This window comes from Kogia breviceps, chromosome 3 (assembly GCF_026419965.1).
Source record: "Kogia breviceps isolate mKogBre1 chromosome 3, mKogBre1 haplotype 1, whole genome shotgun sequence".
NCBI classification, from domain to species: Eukaryota; Metazoa; Chordata; class Mammalia; order Artiodactyla; family Physeteridae; genus Kogia; species Kogia breviceps.
In genome coordinates this window covers 170,151,841-170,177,816 of record NC_081312.1, presented here as the reverse complement: position 1 = coordinate 170,177,816, position 25,976 = coordinate 170,151,841, and the positions used below count along the sequence as shown (strand labels likewise).

Genomic DNA, 25,976 nt, shown 5'->3' with positions numbered 1-25,976 from the left:
GGCCTGGGAAGTTGAGCTGGTCAGGGTAAGCAGTGGGTGATAAACATTTGGGATCGTGGACCATCCTGTGTGCTAAATGTTCCTGAGACATTTTCCAGTGTTCACTGTGTGTCTTACACCAGCGACTGTGTGCGGGTTGGATGGGGACGTCAGCAAGCTGGGAGCGGGTCGGGGGGTGGGGGGCTGGACACCATTTGAGTGGCATCATGGTGATGTGGGGTGCGAGCGGTGGAGAGACTCCTGCAGTATCTTGAAGGGAGAATAGAAAGGACCGGATGGCTGCCTGGAGAGCCCTCGGGAGCGCCAGGCATCTCCTGGGTTGTCTCCGGCCAAACTGGCTCCTGTGAGACCTCTATTTTCCCAGGACACCCAAGCACCCAGCCTGCTTTTCTTTCCTCTTTCAAGTTTCAGACACCCACTTGCTGCTCCCTGGGGTTTTCTCCTCACAAGTGCTTTGTGGAGCTACATCTCCATGGCAACAGCCTTCTTTGTTACCCCAGAAAACAGGCATTCAGACCTTTGCTATTTTTTAAGAAAGTAGCCTTTTTCTTATTAAAAAAATGCATGTTCATTTTACAGAATTGAAAAAATGTGTATTATTAGAAGAAAATTAAAGCTAACTATAGTCTTAACATCCAGAAATTTAATTGTTGTTAGCATGTTGGTGTTTATCCTTTAGTCTTTTTGTCTGTGAAAATAGAATGCACATATATCTTTTGGTGAATTTGAGGTGTTCTAGAGGTTTTATACCTATGATTCTTGGTCTCTAAGTCTGCCTTTTTGCTGAATTGGTAGTTGAAAGCAAATCTTCCTTCTGCCGCCACTGGTTTCCTGTCCTCCACACATACAGTTTCCTCCGGCCTTCTGGGCCTGCACAGTCAAAACAACAGATCTCCATTGTCTAACAGTGATAGTTGGCAGTTCTGAGGACCTTCAGCCTGGGTGACACCCAGCCCTGTGAGCCTCAGTCGGAAGTTGCTAAAGAGATCAAGTAACATGAAGTCCAAAAAATAACCTTGGATTTATGAGGTTTTGGAATTGAATAGGAGTCCAGTGAACAGAAACCTAGCTTTAGTAGGTTAGAGAATAAATAAGAGGGAGAGGAAATTGGAAGTATAGATTCTTCAAGAAGTTTTTCTGTGAAATAATAGATAAAGATGGGTCTGTGAAACAAAGGAGTGAGAACTGGGGTGTTAGAAAGCTGGGAGTGTTAAATAAAATAGAAGGGGGAGATAGAGACTTGTGAGAAGGCTGAATCACAGAACTAGAAAAAGGCTGTGGTTTACATTTACAATGTTTATTACTTCCTTAAAAATCTCAAATATATCAAATGTTGATAGTCATTAAATCTGGATAGCAAGTTCATAGACCTGCTATGTTATTCTGTTTTCTCTATATTTAAAATAGTTGATCAAAAAATAAATTATGGTTTTTGTCTTTCACATACTAAGAATGTTAAGAGATTAAGAAGAAATCTGTATGCGGAGTCATTGATTCTTTTGGTTAACTAAGAGTTATCCTCCATGGATATGAGGCCATAAATCCTCTATGGATCATGATATTTTGCAGAATTAGGACACGGTTCTTAGCAGTCAAAATTTTCTAAACGTAATTATTAATTTAGATTCTTGTGATGCCTGAAGCTGTTTATTTATGAGTATTGATTATTATTATGCAATATTATATAATAGAAGGATTAGGAAATCAAACTGAAACTTTATTAAGCCTATAATATATGCTAAAAGTGACTGACTCTTCTGAATAATTCCCAGTGTCATTGTATGTACTTGCCACTTACTTCATTTAAACTAGAGGATTGTGAATCCCCAGATGTTTTAGACTTAAGTTCAGGTTTGTATAAAGGAGGAATTTATAACAGTTACTTTCCTTTTTACATGGTCTAATTATCATTTAGCAGTGTCGGAACAAAGGGTGTAACCAGAAGTTTCAGCGGGTTTGATCCTTTGCCTCTGGTCATTTGATAGTGGTAGTTTTGAGTATCCTGGCCTTTCCAGAGCTTCTGTTAATCAAGTTAACACTGAAAATTGTCCCAGTTTCGAAGATCTGAAAACTTGAGATTGCTCTTGGCCCTCACACCTCTGCTCTGCTGACTGATTGAGGGAGGCTGGAGTTCTCAGTTTTCAGTTTTTCTGTTTTATAACTTCCCACAAATCAGTGGAGCCTTTCCCTTCTAACTGTATCCAATAGTGAATAGAAGTCACGTGGTGACAGTGTCAAAGGGCTAGAGGCTGGAGTGGCAGATCATCGAGGTTGAGTACTGTGACTTGGATTTCTTCTTGCCTGAGTTAGTTTTTTTTTTTTTTTTTTTTGGTTTTTGTGGTATGCGGGCCTCTCACTGTTGTGGCCTCTCCCATTGCGGAGCACAGGCTCCGGATGCACAGGCTCAGCGGCCATGGCTCACGGGCCCAGCCGCTCCGCGGCATGTGGGATCTTCCCGGACCGGGGCACGAACCCGTGTCTCCTGCATCGGCAGGCGGATTCTCAACCACTGCGCCACCAGGGAAGCCCGCCTGAGTTAGTTTTTAAGTAGATTTTTTTAAAAATTGAAGCTGGAATCTTGTCTGGTAAGTGTATGTGTTGATACATATATAAGACTAGATTCTATCCCCCTCCCCACCCTTCCCCCCTGGAAAAACTCTTGGTGGTAAATGGAAGAATCTATTTTATATAACCAAGCCAGGAGGAAACCCTTTCCCAAAGGTGAAAAGCAAAATTACTGTATATACAGGTAGTTTTTAAAATCATACTTACAGCCTTTGGAAATAATATAATCCTTAAATGAGTAATGGGAAGTTATTTCTTTTGTGATGAAAGATTTCAAAAATATACAAGAGTAGAATAATACTCTGGCATATATATGTAGAAACTTAAAAATTATTAAGATTTGGTAGCACTTGCTTCATTTATCTTCTTTTTTTTTTTTGCGGTACGCGGGCCTTTCACTGTTGTGGCCTCTCCTGTTGCAGAGCACAGGCTCGGGACGCGCAGGCTCAGTGGCCATGGCTCACGGGCCCAGCCACTTCGCAGCATGTGGGGTCTTGCCAGACCAGGGCATGAACCTGTGTCCCCTGCATCGGCAGGCAGACTCGCAACCACTGCGCCACCAGGGAAGCCCCTTTTTTTTCTTTTTGTCGAAGAATTTTAAGCAGATCTCAGACACCATGTCATGTCATTCCTACTTTCTTCTGGGTATGCAGCTCTTAAGAGGTTATGGACATTTTCCTATATAAACAAATGTTATGATCATACCTAATATAATCGAGCATAATTCCTTGGTATAATATGCACTCCATACTCACATTTCCCCATTCATCTCACAAATGTGTAATCTACTCTGAAGGCAACAGTGGTAGCACCTTGAACTTTTCTTGTTCCATGTCTCTTGGGAATTGATAATGCTGCCATGAAACTCAGGGTGAGCGTGGTAATCCAGATGGAGCCTCAGGAGAGGATGTGCTATCTGGAGCTTCATGCCTTATAGCTGCTGGTGCAGCCTGTGGCCTAAGTATGACACCTCGAGTTGGAAAGCTAAACGACCCTACTTTGTAAATGGCCAATTCTCAAAGTTTCAGCAAAGATAGGAAGGAAAGGTGAAAGGAGCAGAATCACAGGGGTCACAGAGCTGGAAGGAAACTCGAGATCATCAGGGTCAGCGTAGTGCCTCTAGAGAGTTAGTTCTAATATAAAATTTAACCTTTCCGAGAACCTCTGTATTTTTGGAAACAAGGAGACTGTGGAGCAGAGGAAGCCACTAGGGAATGTTGTTCAGAGATATACTCTGCTAATCTCCTTTCTTATCCTCTCTGCTGTAAATGCAAACAGTATGTAAAGAAGCATCTTAGAAGAAAGCAGGCCTGGCATGCAGTGAGGGATTGGAGTAGGAATGATTTAACAAGGGATAGGTTTCAGTGTATGACTTGTGTGTTTTCTGTTTCAAACTGGTGGAAAATTGGAATGGCATTTCTCATTGTTTTGGTCAGCTGTGCCAAGAATCCATCTTCTTGGTCCTAAGTAGGACCAGGAAGAATATGGATGGCTATCAGAAAACAAAACAAAACAAGCAACATACAAGCAACATTTGCTATTGATAATTGGTCAGCAACATCATATTAGTATATTAAAGTTGGTCTGTATCATGTTAGGTTGATTTGGTATACTTACTGTCGGCTGAGTACATCTAGTTCAAGCTCAGTGTTTTGTCTTGGTTCTTTTTTGGCTGCATTGGACCTTCATTGCTGTGCACAGGCTTTCTCTAGTTGTGGTGCGTGGGGGCTACTCTTCGTTGCGGTGCTTGGGCTTCTCACTGTAGTGGCTTCTGCTGTGGAGCGCGGGCTCTAGGCGTGTGGGCTTCAGTAGTTGCGGCACGCAGCCTCAGTAGATGTGGCTCGTGGGCTCTAGAGCACAGGCCTAGCAGTTGTGGCACATGGGCTTAGTTGCTCCACGGCATGTGGGATCTCCCTGGACCAGGGATTGAACCTGTGTCCCCCGCATTGGCAGGCAGATAGATTCTTAACCACTACGCCACCAGGGAAGTCCAAGCTCAGTGTTTAATTGAACCTTGTTTTTTAAACCTCAATATGCTGATTCCCTGACTTGAGGGGCTCTTACTGAAAGAGAAAAAGTTCCTCTTAAGATTTTGAAATAAAAATTTTCATTTTATTGTTGACTTTCTATTGCTCCTTAATTTTATGTATTCCTTCCCCTGGTTACTTTTAATTGCCCTAATTTAAATTTTTTGAACATAATGTTTGTATTCACTTAGAATTAGCTCTAAAAATTAACAAAAGTTAGGAGGAAAAAATAGAACTGTGAATTTTTTTCAGTAAATGCTAAATCTTTGTTGTTGCTTAGTCAACTAATTCAAGAAAATGTACTGCTTTGAAATGTAACTCATACTTGAAGGTAATTCAAGGTTGAAGGGATATAAGTAAAAATAATTTGTGAACTGTTAATATTAGTCACCATTTTATTCAATTTGAATAAGAATTTGTTATATAATCTGTACTCATATTTTGATAACTTTGTGTATAATAGCTAATAGATTTCTTTAAAGGTTGGCTTTTTTTTTTTTGCGGTACGCAGGCCTCTCACTGTTGTGGCCTCTCCCATTGCGGAGCACAGGCTCCAGACGCGCAGGCTCAGCGGCCATGGCTCACGGGCCTAGCCGCTCCGCGGCATGTGGGATCTTCCCGGGCCGGGGCACGAACCCGTGTCCCCTGCATCGGCAGGCGGGCTCTCAACCACTGCGCCACCAGGGAAGCCCTATACTGTTTTTTTTAGGAGCTAAATTCTTAGACTTTCTATTTATAAACTCTGACCTTTGGACTAAAACTGAAAAAACTTAAGGATGCAATTTGGTCTGGCCATGTTTTGTCACTGATTCAGATTTTGACTTCTACTTTTATGCAAATCTTTGATTCTTCTTTCCCCACCTTAATTTTGAGGAATATTTTTAAAAATATTTTAATCTTTCCAAATCAGAGGATTAATATCAATACATGTAAATTAAGCTCTACATTCTTGACCAAATTATTTAAATGAAATATAACAATAATAAAAATAACAAGAGTGAGGGTTTATTGAATATTCAGTATGTGCCAGATGCTGTTCCATGCTTTACACATATAGCCCAGCTCTCACAACAGCTCTGTAGAAAGGTACTTTTTTTTTTCATTCTCTTTTGCAGTTGAGGAAACTAAGGTACAGAGAGGGTGAATAACTTGTCATAGGTCACACAGTTAATAAAAGGCAGAACCTAGGCACCTGGCTTTAGATTTCATTAAGCATTTCTATTACTTGTAATACATAGGTACTCAGTGTTGAGCCAGACCATTTCAGAGAGCATTACCTGGGATAATGCATAGTTAGCAAAGAGTAATCATAAATATATGCTACATCTAGCTACTGTATATATAATACTATATATTTATACACAGTACTATACAGTACTATGCAGTAACTATTGTATATATACATATATACTGTATACTGTTACTCCTTCATTATTTAGTGGCAGATAAGATAGTATCATGTTTAGATCCCAACTCAGCTTCTGACCTTGGATATATGAAGAGCATAGAAAAGTTAAATTTTATCCATTTTGATGTATTAGTAACTGGTCCATGTAAATCCTGGCACCAATAGCTAGTCTATGTCTTGAGCAGTAATTCTGGGGCCAAGAGTACGGGAACACCCAGAGCTTTAGAATTATGTCTTATAAACTGATGTTGAAGTCAGTCTCATTGCCTTTGGTAAAACCAATTTATTGAGTATCTTCCTGGCAATAAGTCAGTTAATTATCATATCCACCAAATGTGGGGCAATAGTTATTGCTACTTTTTATGTGTGGAAAAAAATACATAAAATCTGCAGTCTTAAGTTCAGATGTACAGTTCAGTAGTGTTAGGCATATTCACATTGTTGTGAAACAGATCTCTAGAACTTTTTCATCTTGCAAATCTAAAACCCTATACCCATTAAATAGCAACTCCCTTTTTACTCCTCCCCTCAGCCCCTGGTAACCACCATTCTACTTTCGGTTTCTATGAATTTGACTACTTTTAGATACCTCATATAGGTGGAATCATCAACGTTTGTCTTTTTGTGACTGGCTTATTTCACTTAGCATAATGGCCTGCAGGTTCAGCTATACAGTATGTGATAGGAATTCCTTCATCCTTTGTACGTAGGTACCACATTTTGTTTATTATTACTGTTTTTTAAGGTTGCATTTGCTTAGTCAGTACTCTTTAGGACTTATACCAAGTGATTGGTAGAAGAATTAAAGTAGAATAATTCAAGTGAATTGCACTTTCCTGCATAGACATTCCTGAGTTGATTTTGGTCAGAAATAGATTAATATGTAGTTTGGATAATAAGTGGTTTTAGGCATTCATTCTGTAGCTTCTGGCTTTTGGCACGTGCATTTCCTATTCATTACTAGAAATGATGTGTATCATTGTTAAGAGTCCAATGTTTGCCCTTGTAAGACATCTGCTGGGTAAATGCCATTTTTGGCTCAGGATCTCACTGCAACTTACTTCACTATGTGCATTTACTACTTTGTAATGCAATTGGCTAGAAAATTATGATCAGTTTTAGTTTCAGTCTTACTGAAACCAAGATATACGATTGATTTTTAAACATCTAGAGCTAAAGGATTTTTGACTTCTATAAAGATCATGTTTGTGTTCATAGTCTTTATAAATACAAGTCAAACATCTAGTATTGGTTAGAATATAAAATGATGCTCCAAGTACTATAAATAGTACTTATAAATTATAAGCATTAGCTAGGGAAAAATTTCACTAGGACACTGTTTTTCAAAGCATAAGAACCCCTAATTTTGTCATCACTGATCATCACAGTGATCACCACTGCTTATTGGAAGTATTATCAGACTATATAATTAAGAATGACTTGATTCCGACATTTGCTTTGCTTTCAAGAGGGGAGTTTTTTTAAAGAGACATAATATTTTGGCCACTTACAATTACAGTACCAGAAACAGAATCCACTTCTCCCTTTTAAAATTCAGATTATAGATTTCAGATAGTATTTCTTTTTTTTTTTTTTTTTTTTTTGCGGTACGCGGGCCTCTCACTGTTGTGGCCTCTCCCGTTGCGGAGCACAGGCTCCGGACGCGCAGGCGCAGCAGCCATGGCTCACGGGCCCAGCCGCTCCGCGGCACGTGGGATCTTCCCGGACCGGGGTACGAACCCGTGTCCCCTGCATCGGCAGGCGGATTCTCAACCACTGCGCCACCAGGGAAGCCCAGATAGTATTTCTTCATGCCTTACACACAAAGGACTCAAGGATCATATTATAGTTCTAACAATTTTAACATAGTAGATATAAAAATATCGGTCTTACATGGCCAACTGTGTTATCATCAGTGTTTTCAGTTGATATTCACAAGGTAAAATTTAACTCCATTGATTTGGGCAATTTGTTAGCTACACTGTTCAAAAAAAAAAAAAAAAAAAGAAGAAGAACCTCAATATGGGAAAGAAAAACACTAAAGACACTAAAATGATACCAATTCTACATTTTTCCTTTTGTGTTTGTCTTCATTTAGCACAAGTAAATACAACTTTTTTAAAAAATGAAGTGAAATATTTTGCGTCTTTATTAAAATGTTCACGTTTATAATAATATTTTCCTGTTTTCAGCCTTAAAATATTTGAAATATTCTTTAAACACTTCTTTTTTCCATAGAAGAAACAGACTGTTGAGAATCCTCTCTTAATACACAGAAATCAGTATAGTTTTCCAGCTTCTCACATAGAGTGTTAATTGGGTTTTCATTGTATTCCTTGGAATTAAAATAGGTAATATATAGATCTGACTTTTCAGGCAGCAGAGTTGATAGCGAAGTCTGCTATACCATGAATTCACATTTTTTCATCCTTTATTAACTGTCTTAAACACAGGCTCAGTGGCTCTGTGACATCTGCAGCTGCACTGTGACATCATAAACCCCATCGTAAGGGAACCTAGCTACAGATTGGAGCAAGTCCACTGGGTGCTAATCAAATGCTGTGTTAGAACATTGTGAGGTTTTCCCAGTTATGTGTCATTATTAGAGTTTTTTAAATTGCAAAGCCAAGTGAGGCTGTCAATTGCATCATCTTAATTTATTTCTTCAGATTAACTATTGTCTGTAGTGGGGTTTTCCGTAGATGTGGTGGCATCAGCATAATCTATGTTTCACGCATCCTATAGAAGAGGATTATTCTTCAGGGGATCAGGAAGAAAAGGTAAACTATGTCTACTATGAGTTCATTATACACACTTTTAGAGCCTCATAAAAAGAGGTATAAAAATTATGAAATATAAAATACATTCATTTTATGTGCTTGTTTTTTGAGCAGTTGCCTGCTTGGTCATTGGAATGTGCTGAATATAGATCTTCCCATGGCTTCCTTTCCCACTTTTCTTTATACAGTAGGTATACCTTAAGTAGCTTCCTTCCACCCTCCCACTGCCTCATCAGTTACCCTTCTTTGTTTTTCTTTTGGGAATTTAGCACCACCCCAAATTATGTTTTTGTCTGTTCATCTGTTTTCTGTCTCCTGATTGAGGAAAGCAGACTTTTCGTGTTCACTGCTATATCCCTGCTGTCTAGACTGGTCCACAAGGCAGGCTTCCAATAAACATCTGTTAAGTGAACAAAAGAATGAGTTAATTCATAAATATGACTTGCTTCTGTGAGATTTACTTCTTAAAAAGTTTTGGAATGAGTATATGATGTTTATAAGAAAGATCTGTTTCTACGTGAAGTATGCATATTTTAGTTCAAGTGAACTAAAATTTGTGTCTCTATCAGTAGTGTCCTTTAGGAGAGACTTAATTCCCTTCTCTTTACAGAGCTTCTTTAGAATTCTTTTTGCACATTGTGAATAAAGTAAGTATAGTAGTCTTTATAGGTTGCTTTTTGTCGGTGTATCTCACATCATTATTTCCTGAGCTCTAACCCAAGCATCAGTCCCATAATTCTCCTTGCCTACTAAACATTTCCACCTGGTTTCCTCCCATTGCTTTCACCCTAATCTGCCTAAAACTGAATCTGCCAGCTTGCACAAAAACAAAAAGATGCTTCTTTATTTACCCATTTTTGGCTTTGGGGCCACCATGCATGTTCTTGAATCATTGCCTGAGTTCCTTCTGTGCCGTCTGTGGACCACATCCTACTTCAAGGGTGCCCTGTACTTACTTGTGGCTCATGTGATCGATAGAATAATAATAATGGTAAGATGTTAAAGGTAGGGAGCCATATGAATTTTTTTCCTGTGAATGATGATGTTTATCCTGTTAACTCTACCAGTACAGTTAGTTATAAGCTTAATGCTAGTCACAGATCAGTTTTGGCAAAACCAGTATGAATGTAGAATGCCTGACAGGTTCTCTAGATCTAAGAGTGTTGTTGTTGCTTTTTAGGGATACATTGGAATTGTGACTCTAGGGTATGTCACTTGTGCTGCTTCTCAGCCTCTATCTCAACAGTTTAACTAAAGAGTTGTCTCATGAGCTTTTTGTACTACCCAGAGTTCAGACTAAGAGTTTTCACTGTAGTTGCAGATTTATATAACTCATCTCCAGAATTTTAGGAATACAGTTTTGTACTAGTGGGTATAGCTCCCTTTCTACAGCATGTTTTCTTCTCACTAAGCCATTTTGATAGAGTGTTGTATAATAATTTGAAGTCCTGAAAATTACACTCGAAAGACAATTAGAGCAACTTAAAGCATGATTTATACTTATCAAAACCCCATGAATCTTTCTTGAGTTTTTCTTCAATTCTTCAAAATATCTAACTTCTTTGAAGCTGGTAATTTCCCCATGAAAGTGAATGTGGCTCCATCTGCCATCTCAAGCCACAGGTCCAGTCTGTAGGAATACTAGTAATACTGTTGGGTATAATGTATATTTTGTTTTGCTCAGTCTCTGCGATACGAATGCTCTGTCAGGGTTACTGTATATGGTGGTTTTGGCTGTGCTACTGTGGTGGAGCTGAAATTGCCACCTGCTTCAGCACTCTGCACGCTGAGCTGTGAGCAGGGCCTACCTTCGGGCTGCGTGAGGATAGAGCAGTACTTTTCAAAATGTGGTACAGGGAAGCCTGGAGGAGACTCCAAGGACCCAGTATTTTCCAAGTAACTCCCACATGGTGTTACACAGTCATGCCTGGAGGTTTGGGATGACAAGCCTATTTTCACAGTAATACTAAGATTTATTTTCCTTTTTTCTCTGTGTTGGCATTTGCCCTGATGGTGCAAAAACAGTTGGGGGATAAAACTGTTGGCATCTTAGCACGATCAAGTCAGTGGCAGTGGTGCCAGACTGTGTTAGTAGTCATTGTAGTCTTCACTACATTAATTTGCAGTTTTTAAAAAAAATGTCAGTTTCACTTAAGACTGTCCCTGATGAATCAGCAAACATTACCAATTGTATTAAATCTTGACCCTCGAGTACATGTTGTTTTAATATTCTGTGCTGTGGAAGTGGGACATTCACTGAAAGCATTTCTGCTGCGTACTGAAGACCAATGGTGATCTTGAGAAAAAAACACTTGAGTTATTGAATGAGAGGCAAGAAGAACTAGCTGCATTCCCCCACCCCCCACCCCCAAACAGGACATCATTTTTCTTGAAATAATGGCAAATAGCCAAACTATGTTCAAACTTGAGTATTTGAAAAACATTTTCTCAAAAGAAAATGAGTGGATGAATCTAGAGACTGTCATACAGAGTGAAGTAAGTCAGAAAGAGAAAAACAAATATCGTGTATTAACGCATGAATGTGGAACGAAGAAAAATGGTACAGATGAACCGGTTTGCAGGGCAGAAATACAGACACGGGTGTAGAGAACAAATGTATGGACACCGAGTGGGGAAAGTGGTGGGGGCTGAGGCGGGAGGGGGATGGTGTGATGAATTGGGCGATTGGGATTGACATGTATACACTGATGTGTATAAAATGGATACGTAATAAGAACCTGCTGTATAAAAAAATAAATAAAATGAAATTCAAAAATTCAAAAAAAAAATGAAGTAAGCTTGTCATGTCAAGGAAAACAATTAACAGTATTTCTTGCCAGTGATAAAATTCAGGCTTTTAAGCAGCAGTTTTGAATTTTGGAAAATCTCCATCTGCCATTTTGAGCTTGATAGCTTCCCAGTATTTATAGTTTTCTGATGAAGTTGTTGATTTTAATGAATTTGATTTTCTGATAGTGTATCATGAAATGTTTCAGCATTTGGGAGATCTCCTTAACTCAGTGAGCCAGTATTTTCCAAATAACTACCGCATAACGTTACAAAATCATGCCTGGCTAAAGAGTATAAGATAGATGAATGGATTTTAATGTAACTAAGTTTTCAGATTCCACATGGCCACTAACCTTTAAGAAACAACCACTTGCTGAGTTTTGGTATAGTATCAAGGAAGAATACCCACATTTCTCTGAAAAAGGCATTGAAATACTCCTCCTTTTCTAACCATACATGTGTAAGAGGCATATTTTATTCACATACCAATTAAAATAACATATTGCAACAGATTCAGTGCAGAAATAGGTATGAAAATCCAGCTATTTTAAGTTAAACCAGACATTAAAAGAATTTGTAAAAATGTAAAACATTGACACTCTTGTCATTACTTATTTTGTCTTGGAAAGTAGTCTTCATAAAATGTTATTTATGTTAGCATGTAATGGCATTATTGTTATTTTTAAGTGAGTTACTAAGTATTTAAACATTTCTCAGTTTTAATTTCTAATGTGATAAATATCAGTACATATAACCAACAGTGGGCTGAACTGGCTTGTGAGAGCCAATTGTGTACATCTTTTTCCAGCTTTGTGTTCAGTGTCACCCGTTGGTAGCTTGAAATCTGCCATAGTAGGAGTATTTAAATTACAGAAATCTGCAAAAGTTACCCATAGCATTCTCCCTTCCCAGGAGCTGGTTGTGCGTTTACAGCATCCTGCTGGAAATAAATCATATAAACAAAAGTTATTTGAGGTCATCAATAACTTTTAAGAGTGGAAAGGTGTCCTAAGACTAAAAAGTTTGAGAATTAGTCATTTGGCAAAGGAGTACCTTTTGGCAATTGGTTCACAAAGAGATGGATCCTTTTTTATAATTCATGCAGGGAACATTTGTAGAGTAAATCTAGTGGTTTTTAAACTTCTGGTTGTTAAGTCTGCTGGCTCCATTATGGAATGCCCTTTTTCTTTCCCCTAAAATCTAAAGTAGGCAATAAAACTCCAGGAGCAGGTGGGCTGAATTTGCCCCGTGGGCTACATGTTGGGTGTCTCCGGCCCGGTTTCTCACTTTTCTGTCCAGCTGTTACCCAGGCCACAGCAAGGCCCAGCTCAATGGCAGCTTCTATACAAGGCCTCCACTTGTTGTTCAGGCCCATACTGATCTTTCTGTTCTGTGCTCCTGTGGTTTTCATGACCTGGACAATGGAGCAATTACTTCTGTACTGTTTGTGTGCTGTTGTTTCTTAGGTGTTGGTTTTAGCAATTCTGCTTTCCACCCTAGGGCACCTAGTTCAATGCTCTCTGCGTAGGTTCTCTTGCATGGATAGAAGAGTTTTTACTTTTGGATTGCCGAAGAAGTTTGCCTTCCAAGAGAATGATGTTTTAAATAAATCTAATTATTTATTATAAACCCAGTTTTTGGGGGTTTTTGTGTGTCTTTTTGTGTGCGGTACGCAGGCCTCTCACTGTTGTGGCCTCTCCCGTAGTGGCGCACAGGCTCCGGACGCACAGGCTTAGCGGCCATGGCTTATGGGCCCAGCCGCTCTGCGGCATGTGGGATCTTCCCGGACCGGGGCACGAACCTGTGTCCCCTGTATCGGCAGGCAGACTCTCAACCACTGCGCCACCAGGGAAGCCCTAAACCCAGTTTTTAATAATTCTTTTTAAAGTATTAGAGTAAGTAGATTAGAAATGATTGGTTTTCCTTAAAGTGAGGTCCAACGGAAGCTTTCTTCAAAATTTGTTTTAGATTCTGTGGTCTGCCACCACTCATGATAGAAACTAGTAGCTTCTTTCATGTCCACAGTCTTTGGTGTTCTGAGTTAAGTCATAATGAATAGTGAAACTTAGTAAAATGAGGCAAAGTTTGTAAAATTAAACTGGCCTCTAGGACAGTTGTGTACTAATTAGAAACTTGGCAGGTTTTGAGTCCAGAGAAGTGACGGTTTTATTGTGTTTTACTGGTAGGGATCTTTGTCAAAAGCACCCAAGGTAGCTGGTAAATGGCTGTTCTCTCCTGTCTGTACAAGCCAAGTGATGGTTCTGGCCCCTCTGGTTGCTCGAGTTGGGGGGAAAGAAGTGTGCCAGGGCCACATAGGCTCTAAGGCATGAGCTTTCTCTGGTTCGGAGATGCGAGGGGCATGAGAGGTCCTGGAGTTTCTTTGGCCTGTGCCCTTTTTGTGGCTGTTAGGGCATAAAAGTAACTGCAGTTTTCATCAGTATAGAGACAAGGCATTAGCTTGTGTCTGGAGTAATAGTATAATATCATATGTCAGAAGTTTCATTTATTAAAAAATAATTTACCATCTTTTAAGTTCTGTCTCTGATTTCTCTTAAGAAGTTAGGGAGGGTGGTTTATACTCTGGCCTAAATAAGGCTTCACTGTTAGTAGTCGTGAGGTCGTAGTGAGGTAGTTTAACTGCTTTAGAACTTTGTGCTTGGGACATTCTTAGCCACCAAAGCATGGGAACCGAAAGTGAGGAGCATGGGTTCTTTAATATCTATCACATCAGAGAATGACTGTTCCAGGACAGTAACCATCTCCTAATGGTAAGTACCCTGGCTTGCTTGTCATTTCTTAGAAGCAGGAAAAATAGGCCAGTCATAATAGTGAATGGTATTTCTTTAAAAAAAACGTAAAGAACCAAGAAAAGGTCCAGCCTTAATCCTTAATGATGATCATTTTTGCAGGTTTCTGTAGCTGGGTCAGGCACCGGAAGAGGCTCCCCAGCTGTAACTCTAGTACAGTTACCTTCAGGCCAAACTGTACATGTCCAGGGAGTATTTCAGACACCACAGCCATCGGTTATTCAGTCGCCACAAATACAATCTGTTCAGGTTAGCTTCCTTCCTGGATGATTTGTCTTGGACTTTCTTGAGCTTTTTTTTTTTTTTTTTTTTTTTTTTTTCCTTTTACTAATTCATTTATCCTCATTTTCTTTTTTTTATGGTACGCGGGCCTCTCACCATTGTGGCCTCTCCCGTTGCGGAGCACAGGCTCCGGACGCGCAGGCTCAGTGGCCATGGCTCACGGACCCAGCCGCTCCGCGGCATGTGGGATCTTCCCGGACCGGGGCACGAACCCGTGTCCCCTGCATCGGCAGGCGGATTCTCAACCACTGCGCCACCAGAGAAGCCCCTTTGTGTAGCTTTGATGCTCAAGTCTTGTTATTAAACATTTAGACGAATTTCCTTTTTATGTGTGAAGTGCATTGTGCCCTGCTAGATACACAGATTTGACTCGAGTTGTAGTTTTATTGTCAGCTCTTAATTTACAGATTGAGTCATTCTCCTTTAAGTTGTTGCTCTCTGCTCAAACTTAGATTTGTTTAGCAATGCTCTCCAAAGATGCTTAAGAGTATTTTGAGGATTCTTTGGAGATGTCTGATAAACACGGTAATGTAAATATTGTCGTACTGATGCTGTTTTCACCAGTACTCACATTAGAGTGTAGAAATTTAGGTTTATTGTTAATTCAATATGTGTGACATTATATTATTGTTACTTGGTGTTACATTTATATACCAGATTAAACCTTGGTTTTTTTTAGACGTGGTTAGTGTTGTGGTTGTGATCCAGAGATGTGTTTTGTTATTTATTGTCATCAAAGTTGGTCATAAATTCTTAACATTTCTCGAAGCTAAAACATTTCTTTGCATCAACAGATGTAAATTATTAAGTATGCATTTTTAAAAGCATACTTTTCTACTGAATTTATGTCTGTTCCTTTTTAAGGTCAGTTTGTTTTTGTCCTTTAAATGTTGAAATTATTTGAACCTAATTGATGACAAAAAGATCTCTGAAGGGCTTCCCTGGTGGCGCAGTGGTTGAGAGTCCGCCTGCTGATGTAGAGGACACGGGTTCGTGCCCCGGTCCGGGAGGATCCCACATGCCGTGGAGCGGCTGGGCCCGTGAGCCATGGCCGCTGAGCCTGCGCGTCCGGAGCCTGTGCTCTGCAACGGGAGAGGCCACAACAGTGAGAGGCCCACGTACCACAAAAATTTTTAAAAAAAGATCTCTGAAGAAAATGTAGTTTCTTATACTTAATCAGTCTTATCCTTTTCCTGCATATTTGAATCCAGTTTGTTGCAGAATAAGGATGAGAGTTGCAACATGACGCTTGAAGTAATAAATCCATGTGCGTTAAAAGCTTGGTTATCTTTTCAGCACAGGTGTCTCTCCTGTGTCTTTCAAAAATGTAAGAGTGATTCTCAGTATTGTCTTTTTTTTTTTTCTTTCCTGCAATGAACTTTGATTCCAGGACTTTCTGATGCTTTCCGACCCTAATTATAAAGCAAGAAAATCTTTCCACTCTCCTTATTGTATTATGACTTTTATTGGGGTGCAGATATCAATATTTCTACTTAGTTTTAACCTTGCTGGTACTGGAAGAAAATATCTCATATTCAGTAGGCTCTTTAGGATTTTGTTAAATGGATGATATGATTATCTTTATAGAGATAGGTGTCTGTGGATCTTGTGTTAGAATTCCTACCTGTCAAATGATGAACTTCAGTTTTCACTTTCTAAAATGATAGCCTACCTTGCATAAGGGAGTTGTTATGATTGTACAAGAGATGTGTGGAAGCCCACTTTAAAGTGATAAATATTTGGTGTGATATATGGTTGTCTGATTTTCAGCAACAGTTTCTCTAATAAGTTCTCCTCATGGATGAGTGTGCTTATGTGTAGGGTGTTCATCACCAGAGATGCATGGTCATACGTGTAGGTGAACATATATGTACATCCGTGTGCCTTGGGAAGTATATATTCCTGCCTGCATTGTTGGTATTTTAATAAGCTTTTTTGATTGTGCCCAAATCAAATTCCCATATAATTGTAAGATTAAGTAAAGTGAGTTTTGCAAACTCAGAACTATCCTAGCCCCTGTGATAGATGGCTGAATGTATTGAGAGCAGTCATGTTGTAGAGAGATTCATTATTTTAGTTTCCTGACTTTCTTTACTATACTATTACTTGAAAAACTGAAATTGTATTTAAAACTCTGATCTTTCTTTTAAGGAGAAATTCCTTATTTTGACCTTCAAGACCGACTGCCATCAAGCCCACCCCACCTACTTCTTATAACTTTAACCAGGCTTGTTACCCACGTGTTTACCTGCTTAAATATTCTTTCTTCTTTGGACCCATCTAATGTCTGATTTGAAGACCCAGCGTAAGTCAGCAGTGGTATTGTTTCCTGCCTCTGTCACTCGCTGGCTCACCCCCTGCTGGATTTATGAGATATTTTCAGGGTTGGATCTTAGGTCTTGGGTATCTTACACTGAGTGCTTTCCTGAAGGCTGCCTGACACTCATTTGCATGTCTGCAGTATGTGTTATCTGTGCCATCCTTTGCACACAGGCTGGCTCTACAGCTAAGTGTTGTTGTCTGTGCTGCCTCTTCCTCTGCGCCAGGTTGTGAGCGTGGTTGGTGCGTCTCAGTGTGTTCTCTCCCCAGCGCCCGGCTTAGTGCTGCACGCAGAGAGACCCTTAAGCACCGTGTTGTGAATGAAGGAGATACCATGGATTTTATGATGCATTTCAGGAACTCTTGTGTTATAGGTAGCAACAATTGCAGAGACAGATGAGTCTGCAGAATCAGAAAGTGTAATTGATTTTCATAAACGCAGAGAACTCCTTTCACGAAGACCCTCTTACAGGTAAGTTAAGTTTCCTACTGTAATGATACTGTTTCCAAAAAAAGAGAATAATTATATATCAGATTCTCCCATTACAGCTGTTCTGTTTTAAATCTCATTCATGTATCTTAATTATTTATATTGTTAAATTATATTTTAGAAAAATACTGAATGACCTTTCCTCTGATGTGCCTGGTTTTCCCAAAATTGAAGAAGAAAAATCCGAGGAAGAAGGAACGTCACCTAATATCGCTGCTATGGCAGTGCCGACTAGCATATATCAGACTAGCACGGGGCAATACAGTATGTATGCTGCAATTCCATATGACGTACTGCTAACTTTAAGTCTCTGTAGTTTCCTTGAAGCATCTCAGGTTTTGGCACTAAACTGGCCCTTTTTTTGTTTGTTTTGTTTTTGTTTTTTTTTTTGCAGTATGCGGGCCTCTCACTGCTGTGGCCTCTCCCGTTGCGGAGCGCAGGCTCCGGACGCGCAGGCTCAGCGGCCATGGCTCACGGGCCCAGCCGCTCCACGGCATGTGGGATCCTCCCGGACCGGGGCACGAACCCGTGTCCCCTGCATCGACAGGCGGACTCCCAACCACTGTGCCACCAGGGAAGCCCTAAACTGACCCATTTAAAAATGCATCTTGATACCTAAACTGTGTATCATAGTGTGAAAAGTACATGTTAAAGAAGTGAGAGATTTGTACTGACAGTTGTCATATACTTTTGAAAAGTAAAAAAATTTTTTACTGAATATGGAAGAAAACTTTGGGGTAAAAATAAAGGGAGGGTTTTTCTTATTCATATGTGTATATTCATATCTAGTAAAAGTTTAAAACTTACTGTTCTTGTCCCTATGATACATGTGAACATAATAAGATATAAATGTCTATTTCATTCTTGTTGGCTTTTGTTACCAACAATTACATTTTATACTTACTAATCTAAAAGAGGTGCATATGTTTTCTAAACTATGTTTTAAATGTAATTCTGTTTTCACTACTCTCTACTGTGTTAATTTGTGCTGCAGCTTTTTCTAGAAGAGAATGGAAAAATGATTTATTTTTTTAAACTAAAGCAATTGGACAGATCATTTTATTTGAAATTTTAAGTACTGAAAGCTGTAAATAAACAGATACATTCACATTTAGTCTTGTGCATTTTAATGGGCTGTTAATTCTGTGCTTTTTGTTTCAGTTAAAGCACTAGTCTTTTCCCAAATCAAGAATTTTTATATATAAAAATACTTTAGTTTAAAATGAGAGCTAGAAAGAAAAGTGGGGAGGAAAAGAGAGAAAAGGGACAGAAACAAAGGTCTTTTTTTTTTCTAAACAAGCTAGTTAGGTACAGTAATATGTGTGGCATTAGTTACTGTGTTGTTCCAAGTACAATGTTAAGATTTTCGGTGTATTTTCTGTTTTCCCTTTAAAAAGTAACAATACCTACAAAAGATCTCAAGTCTTAACTTATGACCTGGATGCTAAAGCAAGCTGTAATCTGTGGGGAAGCCTTAGTCATTAGTGTTTTAGAGTTTTTCTTTTAATGGTGGTAGGTTTGCAGTATTAAACGAATTCTGCTCGGGTGTTTCCTGTTCTTTGGGTAGCTCCTATGCTGATACCTGACAGAACTGGCGTATAATTTGTCCACACCCTGTACAGGGCGCTGAATGAATATGTCCAAGGTTGACATTAGGAAAAGAAAACTCCCCATGGTCTGTCAAAGTTAGACCTTGAGGTTTTCACCTTCATTTCTCTTTTATTACTTCGCTGATTTCTGTGCCTTTTTTGTCTGACCCACTGGGAGTAGATGGTGGGAGTTTTAGAACTGGTGTGGCCGGGCAGGGCTTGGAGCTGCTGGAACCACCTGGCTGGTCAGCTCTGGCCTTGAGCAGTGGGCTGTACACCTATTACCATTTTCTGTTTTGTGTCATGAAAAGGTTGGAAATTACTGCTGAAATAATGCTAAGACATCTTAAAGTTTGGAGGATGACCTACGATGCTGTCTGTTGTCTGAAACATTTCTCTGGCATATTCTGATGCTGCTTAGGAATTGATCTCTTTATAAGTGACATGGGCGAGGATGCTATGGTGAATTTGCCTAGAGTATTAGCTGAGAATTTGGAGAGGATGTTGAAGCTGGAGATGACGTGGGGAAGGTGGCACCTGGTCCCGCCAGTTACTACCTGGATCACAGTGAGATAGTTTCGAATCTCAGGTTTTTAGTCTTTGAAGTGTGAATAATACTAGATTGCCAAACTTGGAGGTTAATGTGAGGACAAAAGAAGATAACAGATTTTACCTGTTGGGGAAGAGAGACATGATACTTTTGACATGAAACAGAGAAATGTAAGCCAGCTGTGGCAGTGTCTCACTCCCAGTCGTTAAACTGTTCCCCCAGCCAGCATCAAAGCCTTTATTTCTTGTGCTCTTAGCACGTGCTTGCAGCTGGGGGCTCGATGTAAGTGTCACTACCTTGGGTGTGGGGTATGTGGGTGTGCGGGAGTGAGTCAGGAGTTCTGGTTGAGAACTAGAAAATCGAATGTTTAGAAGTTAGACATTTCTCTATTTGCCACATCAGAAGTCATGGACAATTTCTTACTTAGCTTTCTTAATTTGGACCCGTACAGTATGATCCTGGCAGTTATTTTAATATAAAGTTGTGGTTGTCCTACCTGTGCTGTCCGCAGGTTAAAAATTGCCATTTTATTGGTTCAAAGGAAGGGATATTGCCCATGTTAAAAATGATAATTAGTGACACTTGTTTATGTAGATAATTCTTTCATTTGAAAAGTGCATACTAACATTTAAACTTTTCTTTAGAAGACATTTGCTTTAAATGTATATTTATACATAGAAGATCCATTTTGATCAACCATTTCTTACTAGCAATAACTTAACAGAAATTAATGATTAAATATTCTTAAATATCTAGAAATAGAAACAATTACTGGTGTCTTCTGGTTTTTAGAATAGAGTTTATTTTACTAGAATTTCTGGAGATTTTTCTGTGTATTTGCATGTACCTATTTTTGAGACCCTTTTATAGCCTTTTATTGTAAAAAAATTTTAAATCTTTCTTCAACTTTTATCCATGGATGACTTTCTCCCAAACTTTACTTTGTTTCTTTTTTTCAAAAATTGTTGTTTTAGATCTTTTATTTTTAATTTGCTATAATGAGTTAGTTGGAGTTAAAAACAAAAAAACTGTAAAAGGAGTGTTCAACTTTGTGAGTCAAAGTTGAAGTAAAATAAAAATTCAGGTTTTCTCATATACAGGTAGTCACATTTTTAGTAGCTGAAAGTGAGATATTTGATGGAAGTTGGCCTTACTATTTCAACTTATTTTTTTTAATCACAAAGATAAGAAGTGAAAATTAGAACAGGCTATTTCCCGGAGTAGGGAAAATAACTTAAAATAGGCAGGGATTCATTATTGTAACACCAAGAAAGTGACCTCCACTTGCAAAACTTTGCTGGAAGTACAGATCTTAGTGATAGGTTTGCTGTATGCCAATTAAGTCATTCTGGTCAAAGAAAACCTGTTTTGTCTCAAGAGAATATTTCTGAACGATAGTGGTTCAGATAGTCTTAGAATTAGCAAAGAATGTTACTTGCTGCATGACATTCAAGACATGCATTAAATGGGAGTGAATTCACAAACAGGAGAAGTTGTGGTTCTTCTATATGTGCTGTTGCAGGTAAAGAAATTTAAATGTTTGAAGTTTCTTAATTCATTAAATTTTCTCTAAAGATGGTTTTTTTTGGGGTTTTTTAATCCCCCATCTACTTTACCCTACTTTTTCCCTTACCAATTAAGGACTGTCACCTAAGACTTCAAATTATTTTTTCCTAAATATCCCTGTCTCTTTGCTTGCTCCTACTTTATTTTACTAGGAATCTTGGTAGAGTGAATCTCTATTAACTCATCTTTGCTGGCATCTTATACACTATAGGTAAATGGGTCAATCCTAAATCCACCATATGAAGAAAGGTATCTGTGAACTTTGTGGACTGCTTAAAGAATTCAGAATTCTTAGGAGGCTCAAATGAATAAACACCGATTCCATTTCTTTGTAAGAGGAATTTGCGTGATAGGCTTGCACATTCTAAAGTAAATGCAGTTGCGTTTACTGCTCTTAGGAGTGACTTTTCTTACATGCTTCCAAGGCACCTTTCAAAGCAAACTTAGGACGGTATCTACTTGATGTAAATCTGGCTCTTTAATCTTGGTGTTGCTGTTCTTGTTATATAGCAGGAGGCTGTTTTAGTCTTTATTCTTCTTTAGCATTTATTCTTTAGTCTTTATTCAAGAGGTAGGCACCTCTTGGCTTTAAGGCACAGGTACTCACAGCTTCTGTTTTGTGCTTACTTTTTGAATTTCAGTCGAAGAATTCACTGGAATAAGGTCTGCTGTTAAAGTGCACTCAATGAAGTTTTATTTATGAATCCTTTAATTGCAATTTGGAATAAAGATGGTTTTAAATCATAAGTAATTAAACATTTACATGTTTATGTGTTTGAATTAGCTTATATATACAGGTTTAGGGTAAAAAGATGTTAGCATCACATGAAAAGAGGTCAGATAAAATCTTAATTTAAATAAATTCTGCTCCTTCCTCATTTGGTCATGAACTCTTTTTTTTTTTTTTTCCAGTTTTCCACCCTTCCTTCTTTATTGATTATACAAGACTTTAAAATATTATTTTTTATTAAAAATTTTTTTATCAAAACTCTTGAATTTTCATCCTATAAGTAGTGTTTTCCTTGCTTCAGTGATATTAATCGCTCTAGGGGAGAAGTGCTCAATGGCAATGAGTAGTAGAAGTAGCAGATTTTTTTAAACACAATTTTTTACACCAGGAATTTTTTTTTTTTTTTTTTTTTTTTTTTTTTGTGGTACGCGGGCCTCTCACTGTTGTGGCCTCTCCCGTTGTGGAGCGCAGGCTCCGGACGCGCAGGCTCAGCGGCCATGGCTCACGGGCCCAGCCGCTCCGCGGCATGTGGGATCTTCCCGGACCGGGGCACAAACCCGTATCCCCTGCATCGGTAGGCGGATTCTCAACCACTGCGCCACCAGGGAAGCCCCTACACCAGGAATTTTTAAAGAATTTATTGCCTAGACTAGTTGATATGATAGCATCCTGGTTACCATTGTATGTGGTAAGTTGGAGATGGGGAGACCATACTTGGGTTAATTCTGATTTGAGGCTAAATATCATAACTATGTAAGAATGTGTATGAAGACATTTGTGTAACCACTAAAACTAACTTAGTAGAAAAATAGTTAATTAACGAATTACACTCTCTCTAGACAAACTATTTTTTAACGTAAGGTCAGTGTGTTCAACATTCAGTCTGTGCGTATAGAGCGACCTACTTAATTATGGAGTATAGCTCACCTGAGACATTACGGGACAAAAAGTTAGGTACGTCCCAGAGCAACTTGGACAACAGAGCTCAACCTCTACCCATCACTACTATGAGCAGATAACATACTATCAGGCTTGACTCAGTTAATAATGGACATTGAAGTAGAATTTAATTGACTATATAATCTAATTGTTCAGTTTTAATTCAATTTAGATTATTTCATCAAACTGTAATGTTATTAGGATTATTTAAAAGAGGAAAATAAGTGTGCATATACTCTAAAATAATAAACCACTTTTACTTCTGCTTGAATCCTAATCAGTATTCATAGACTTGTGTGGACTCTTCATTACAAACAACAAAGTGGCCATACATATAAGCTTTTATGCCTCAGTTGCATGCATCAGTCCAAGAAAGCATTAATAAAACCTAGGTCCCCAAGGTAAAATTAGTAGGAAATACAAAGGTGTTTTATTTTCAATGGTTGCTAATGGCCTTGATATGGGCCAGTGATTTTATTTTTAAATGATATGCCAGATATGATGTATGAGATTTGTTTTAAAATACTCCAGACACAGAAAAAGGTTTGGAATGAATGGGTAGGGAAAATAGATGACAACAAAATTCTTTCACCTTTTATGTTTGCTAGAAAAGTTCCATAAGTTAAAAAAAATAATAATTAGTTAAAACAAGACATAACTAAACTTATTCAGTTAATTTCATTTTAGTTTTTCCTGCTATTTAATTTGTATTGATGTGTATTTATTTTTAAAAATTATTCTATTCTTGAATATTTTGTAACCTAAAAAGTTTCCTCCTTGGGGCTTCCCTGGTGGCGCAGTGGTTAAGAATCCGCCTGCCGATGCAGGGGACACGGGTTCGTGCCCCGGTCCGGGAAGATCCCACATGCCGCGGAGCGGCTGGGCCCGTGAGCCATGGCCGCTGAGCCTGCGCGTCCGGAGCCTGTGTTCCACAACGGGAGAGGCCACAACAGTGAGAGGCCCGTAAGTTTCCTCCTCAAATCTTTTGAATATACACACACACACACACACACACACACACACAAAGCCTATTTCTCGTATCCTGAAGCATTGGAAAATCTCCACACATTGAGAATATTGTCAATTGAGAGGCTACATTTTTACATGGGAGGGTCCACTGTCATTTGATAGTGCCAAAATCAAGAGTGCCTTTGGTATAAAAAAAAGTTAGGCTAAAAGACAAGACTCATCAGTAGAAACATTTTCCCCCTAGAGCCAGCTTCTGTGTGCGTGTGTTTGTCTTTTGTTTTACACATCTAATTATATGATGACCAGAAAATAAAATGATAAGAGGAACAGATTCTTGATATATCAGCTTTGCACAGTATGAAAGCAAAGAAGTTTGGTTGGAACTATGGGGAAACAATGAAAAAAAAAAGTGAAAAAAATCAAGTATGAAAAGAAGAAAGTAAGAATTTTTACCTACCTATTTCATGGTTCTTATCCTTTGAAGCTATTACTCAGATTTTTTACTAGTTCAAAAGCTCGATAATTGTATTGTCAATATGGAAAATTAAGCTCTATAATTATAATTTGAAACCATACTTCATTTAACCCTTATGGATTCACACGTGGCTTAAGTCGTTTTTATATATTCTGTCTTGAAATGATAGCCATTCATTCATCATATTTATTGAGTGCCTGCTGTATGCTAGGCTTTGTGCTTCTTAACATTGGGGTTACACTGCCTATGTCTGTTCTTTCTAAAGCACTGTTTCTTTGACAACAAACTGTCAACTGAAAATATTCATTCAAATATATAACATATGGGGCTTCCCTGGTGGCGCAGTGGTTGAGAATCCGCCTGCCGATGCAGGGGACACGGGTTCGTGCCCCAGTCCGGGAAGATCCCACATGCCGCAGAGCGGCTGGGCCCGTGAGCCATGGCCGCTGAGCCTGCGCGTACAGAGCCTGCGCTCCGCAATGGGAGAGGCCACAACAGTGAGAGGCCCGCGTACCACACACACACACACACACACATACACACACACAAAATATATATATATATATATATATATATATATATATATATATATAAAACATATGAAATTCATTCATGTCCAGCCATGAAGATCCAAGGAAGCAATATCTCTTCTTTTTCAGACTTCTTTCAAACCCTTTTATTTTTAAGGGGTGAGTCCTGAGGTCTTGAAATCTTTGGAGAGTCATGGTGAAATCTTGTTTTTAAAATGTGTACGGATTATAATGCTCTAGATGAGCCAGACAAATAAAGTGAGGTTACTTCAGAGTTTCTCAACCACAGCGCTGTTGACATTTTGGTAACTGATTCTTTAGTTTCTGTCAATCGTATAGCAGCCTGCCAACAAACTAAAACCAGACAGCGCCTCTGTGTTGAAATCTTTTTAAAATGTTAACCCATCTTTCTGTGTTGGCCCTAGAACTGAAGATTTGTTGTGGTGGTGGTTGTTAATCTTACCAATAGTTCTGATAGTTTTATTCGATCAGATTGTCACCTTTGCTTAGATGCAGTTACAAAGTTAGGGAATGACTCAGATATATTCAGACTATATTTTAGACACTACTACAGCATTCCTGTAAGGCATTTACATTGAATTATAGGTGTCGTGTTATTCTGATTATGTGTCATTTTTATCTTCATTGTAAAGTCTAACTAGCTGGTTTATATGTGATTTTTTTAAAGACTAGCCTGTGTTCCACTTAACCTCTAGTGTTTAAATTAAATCATGGGATTGTCATCTTTATGTTAAAATATATAGAACTCTCACATATTTTAAATAGTACTTATTTGTCCATTAGAGTAAAATTTAAAAACATAACATTTGATCAATTATTCTTTAGAAACTTTCTGTTAATAAGTTAATTTTTAAACATGGCTGGCAAGTCTCAGTATTTAAAGGAAGTCTACCTCATATTTGTTGCCATTAGCTACAGTTCAAGACACTTTGTAGAGGTAAATGTAGCACAAAGTCTTTCAATACAGTTACCTTTTAAGGTTCTTTCCAACTTAACATTTTATATTTCAGGATTCTCCTGACATAGTCAAAATGGCAAAGTTTTGTAGACTTGAGCTTTAAAACCTCAAGTCTAAAAATATATATAGGTTTTAATAAGTATATAAATATATAGAAATTTATATTTTAATAAATATCTGT

At 38.5% G+C, this 25,976-nt stretch overlaps 1 protein-coding gene across 7 annotated transcripts in view; it reads left to right on the top strand.

The window, feature by feature from the left end:
- CREM (cAMP responsive element modulator) overlaps positions 1–25,976 on the top strand; it is a 63,820-nt gene that overhangs the window by 17,881 nt on the left and 19,963 nt on the right. For 4 of the 7 annotated variants that reach the window (XM_059059604.2, XM_059059602.2, XM_067030311.1 and 1 more), the window contains 3 exons: positions 14,480–14,626; positions 17,353–17,450; positions 17,590–17,732. In XM_059059604.2, coding sequence (XP_058915587.1) covers positions 14,480–14,626; positions 17,353–17,450; positions 17,590–17,732 — 388 coding nt within the window. Of the gene's footprint in view, positions 1–14,479; positions 14,627–16,849; positions 16,965–17,352; positions 17,451–17,589; positions 17,733–25,976 lie in introns of those variants that run through there. The other 3 variants (XM_067030312.1, XM_067030310.1, XM_067030313.1) reach the window with 2 other exon arrangements.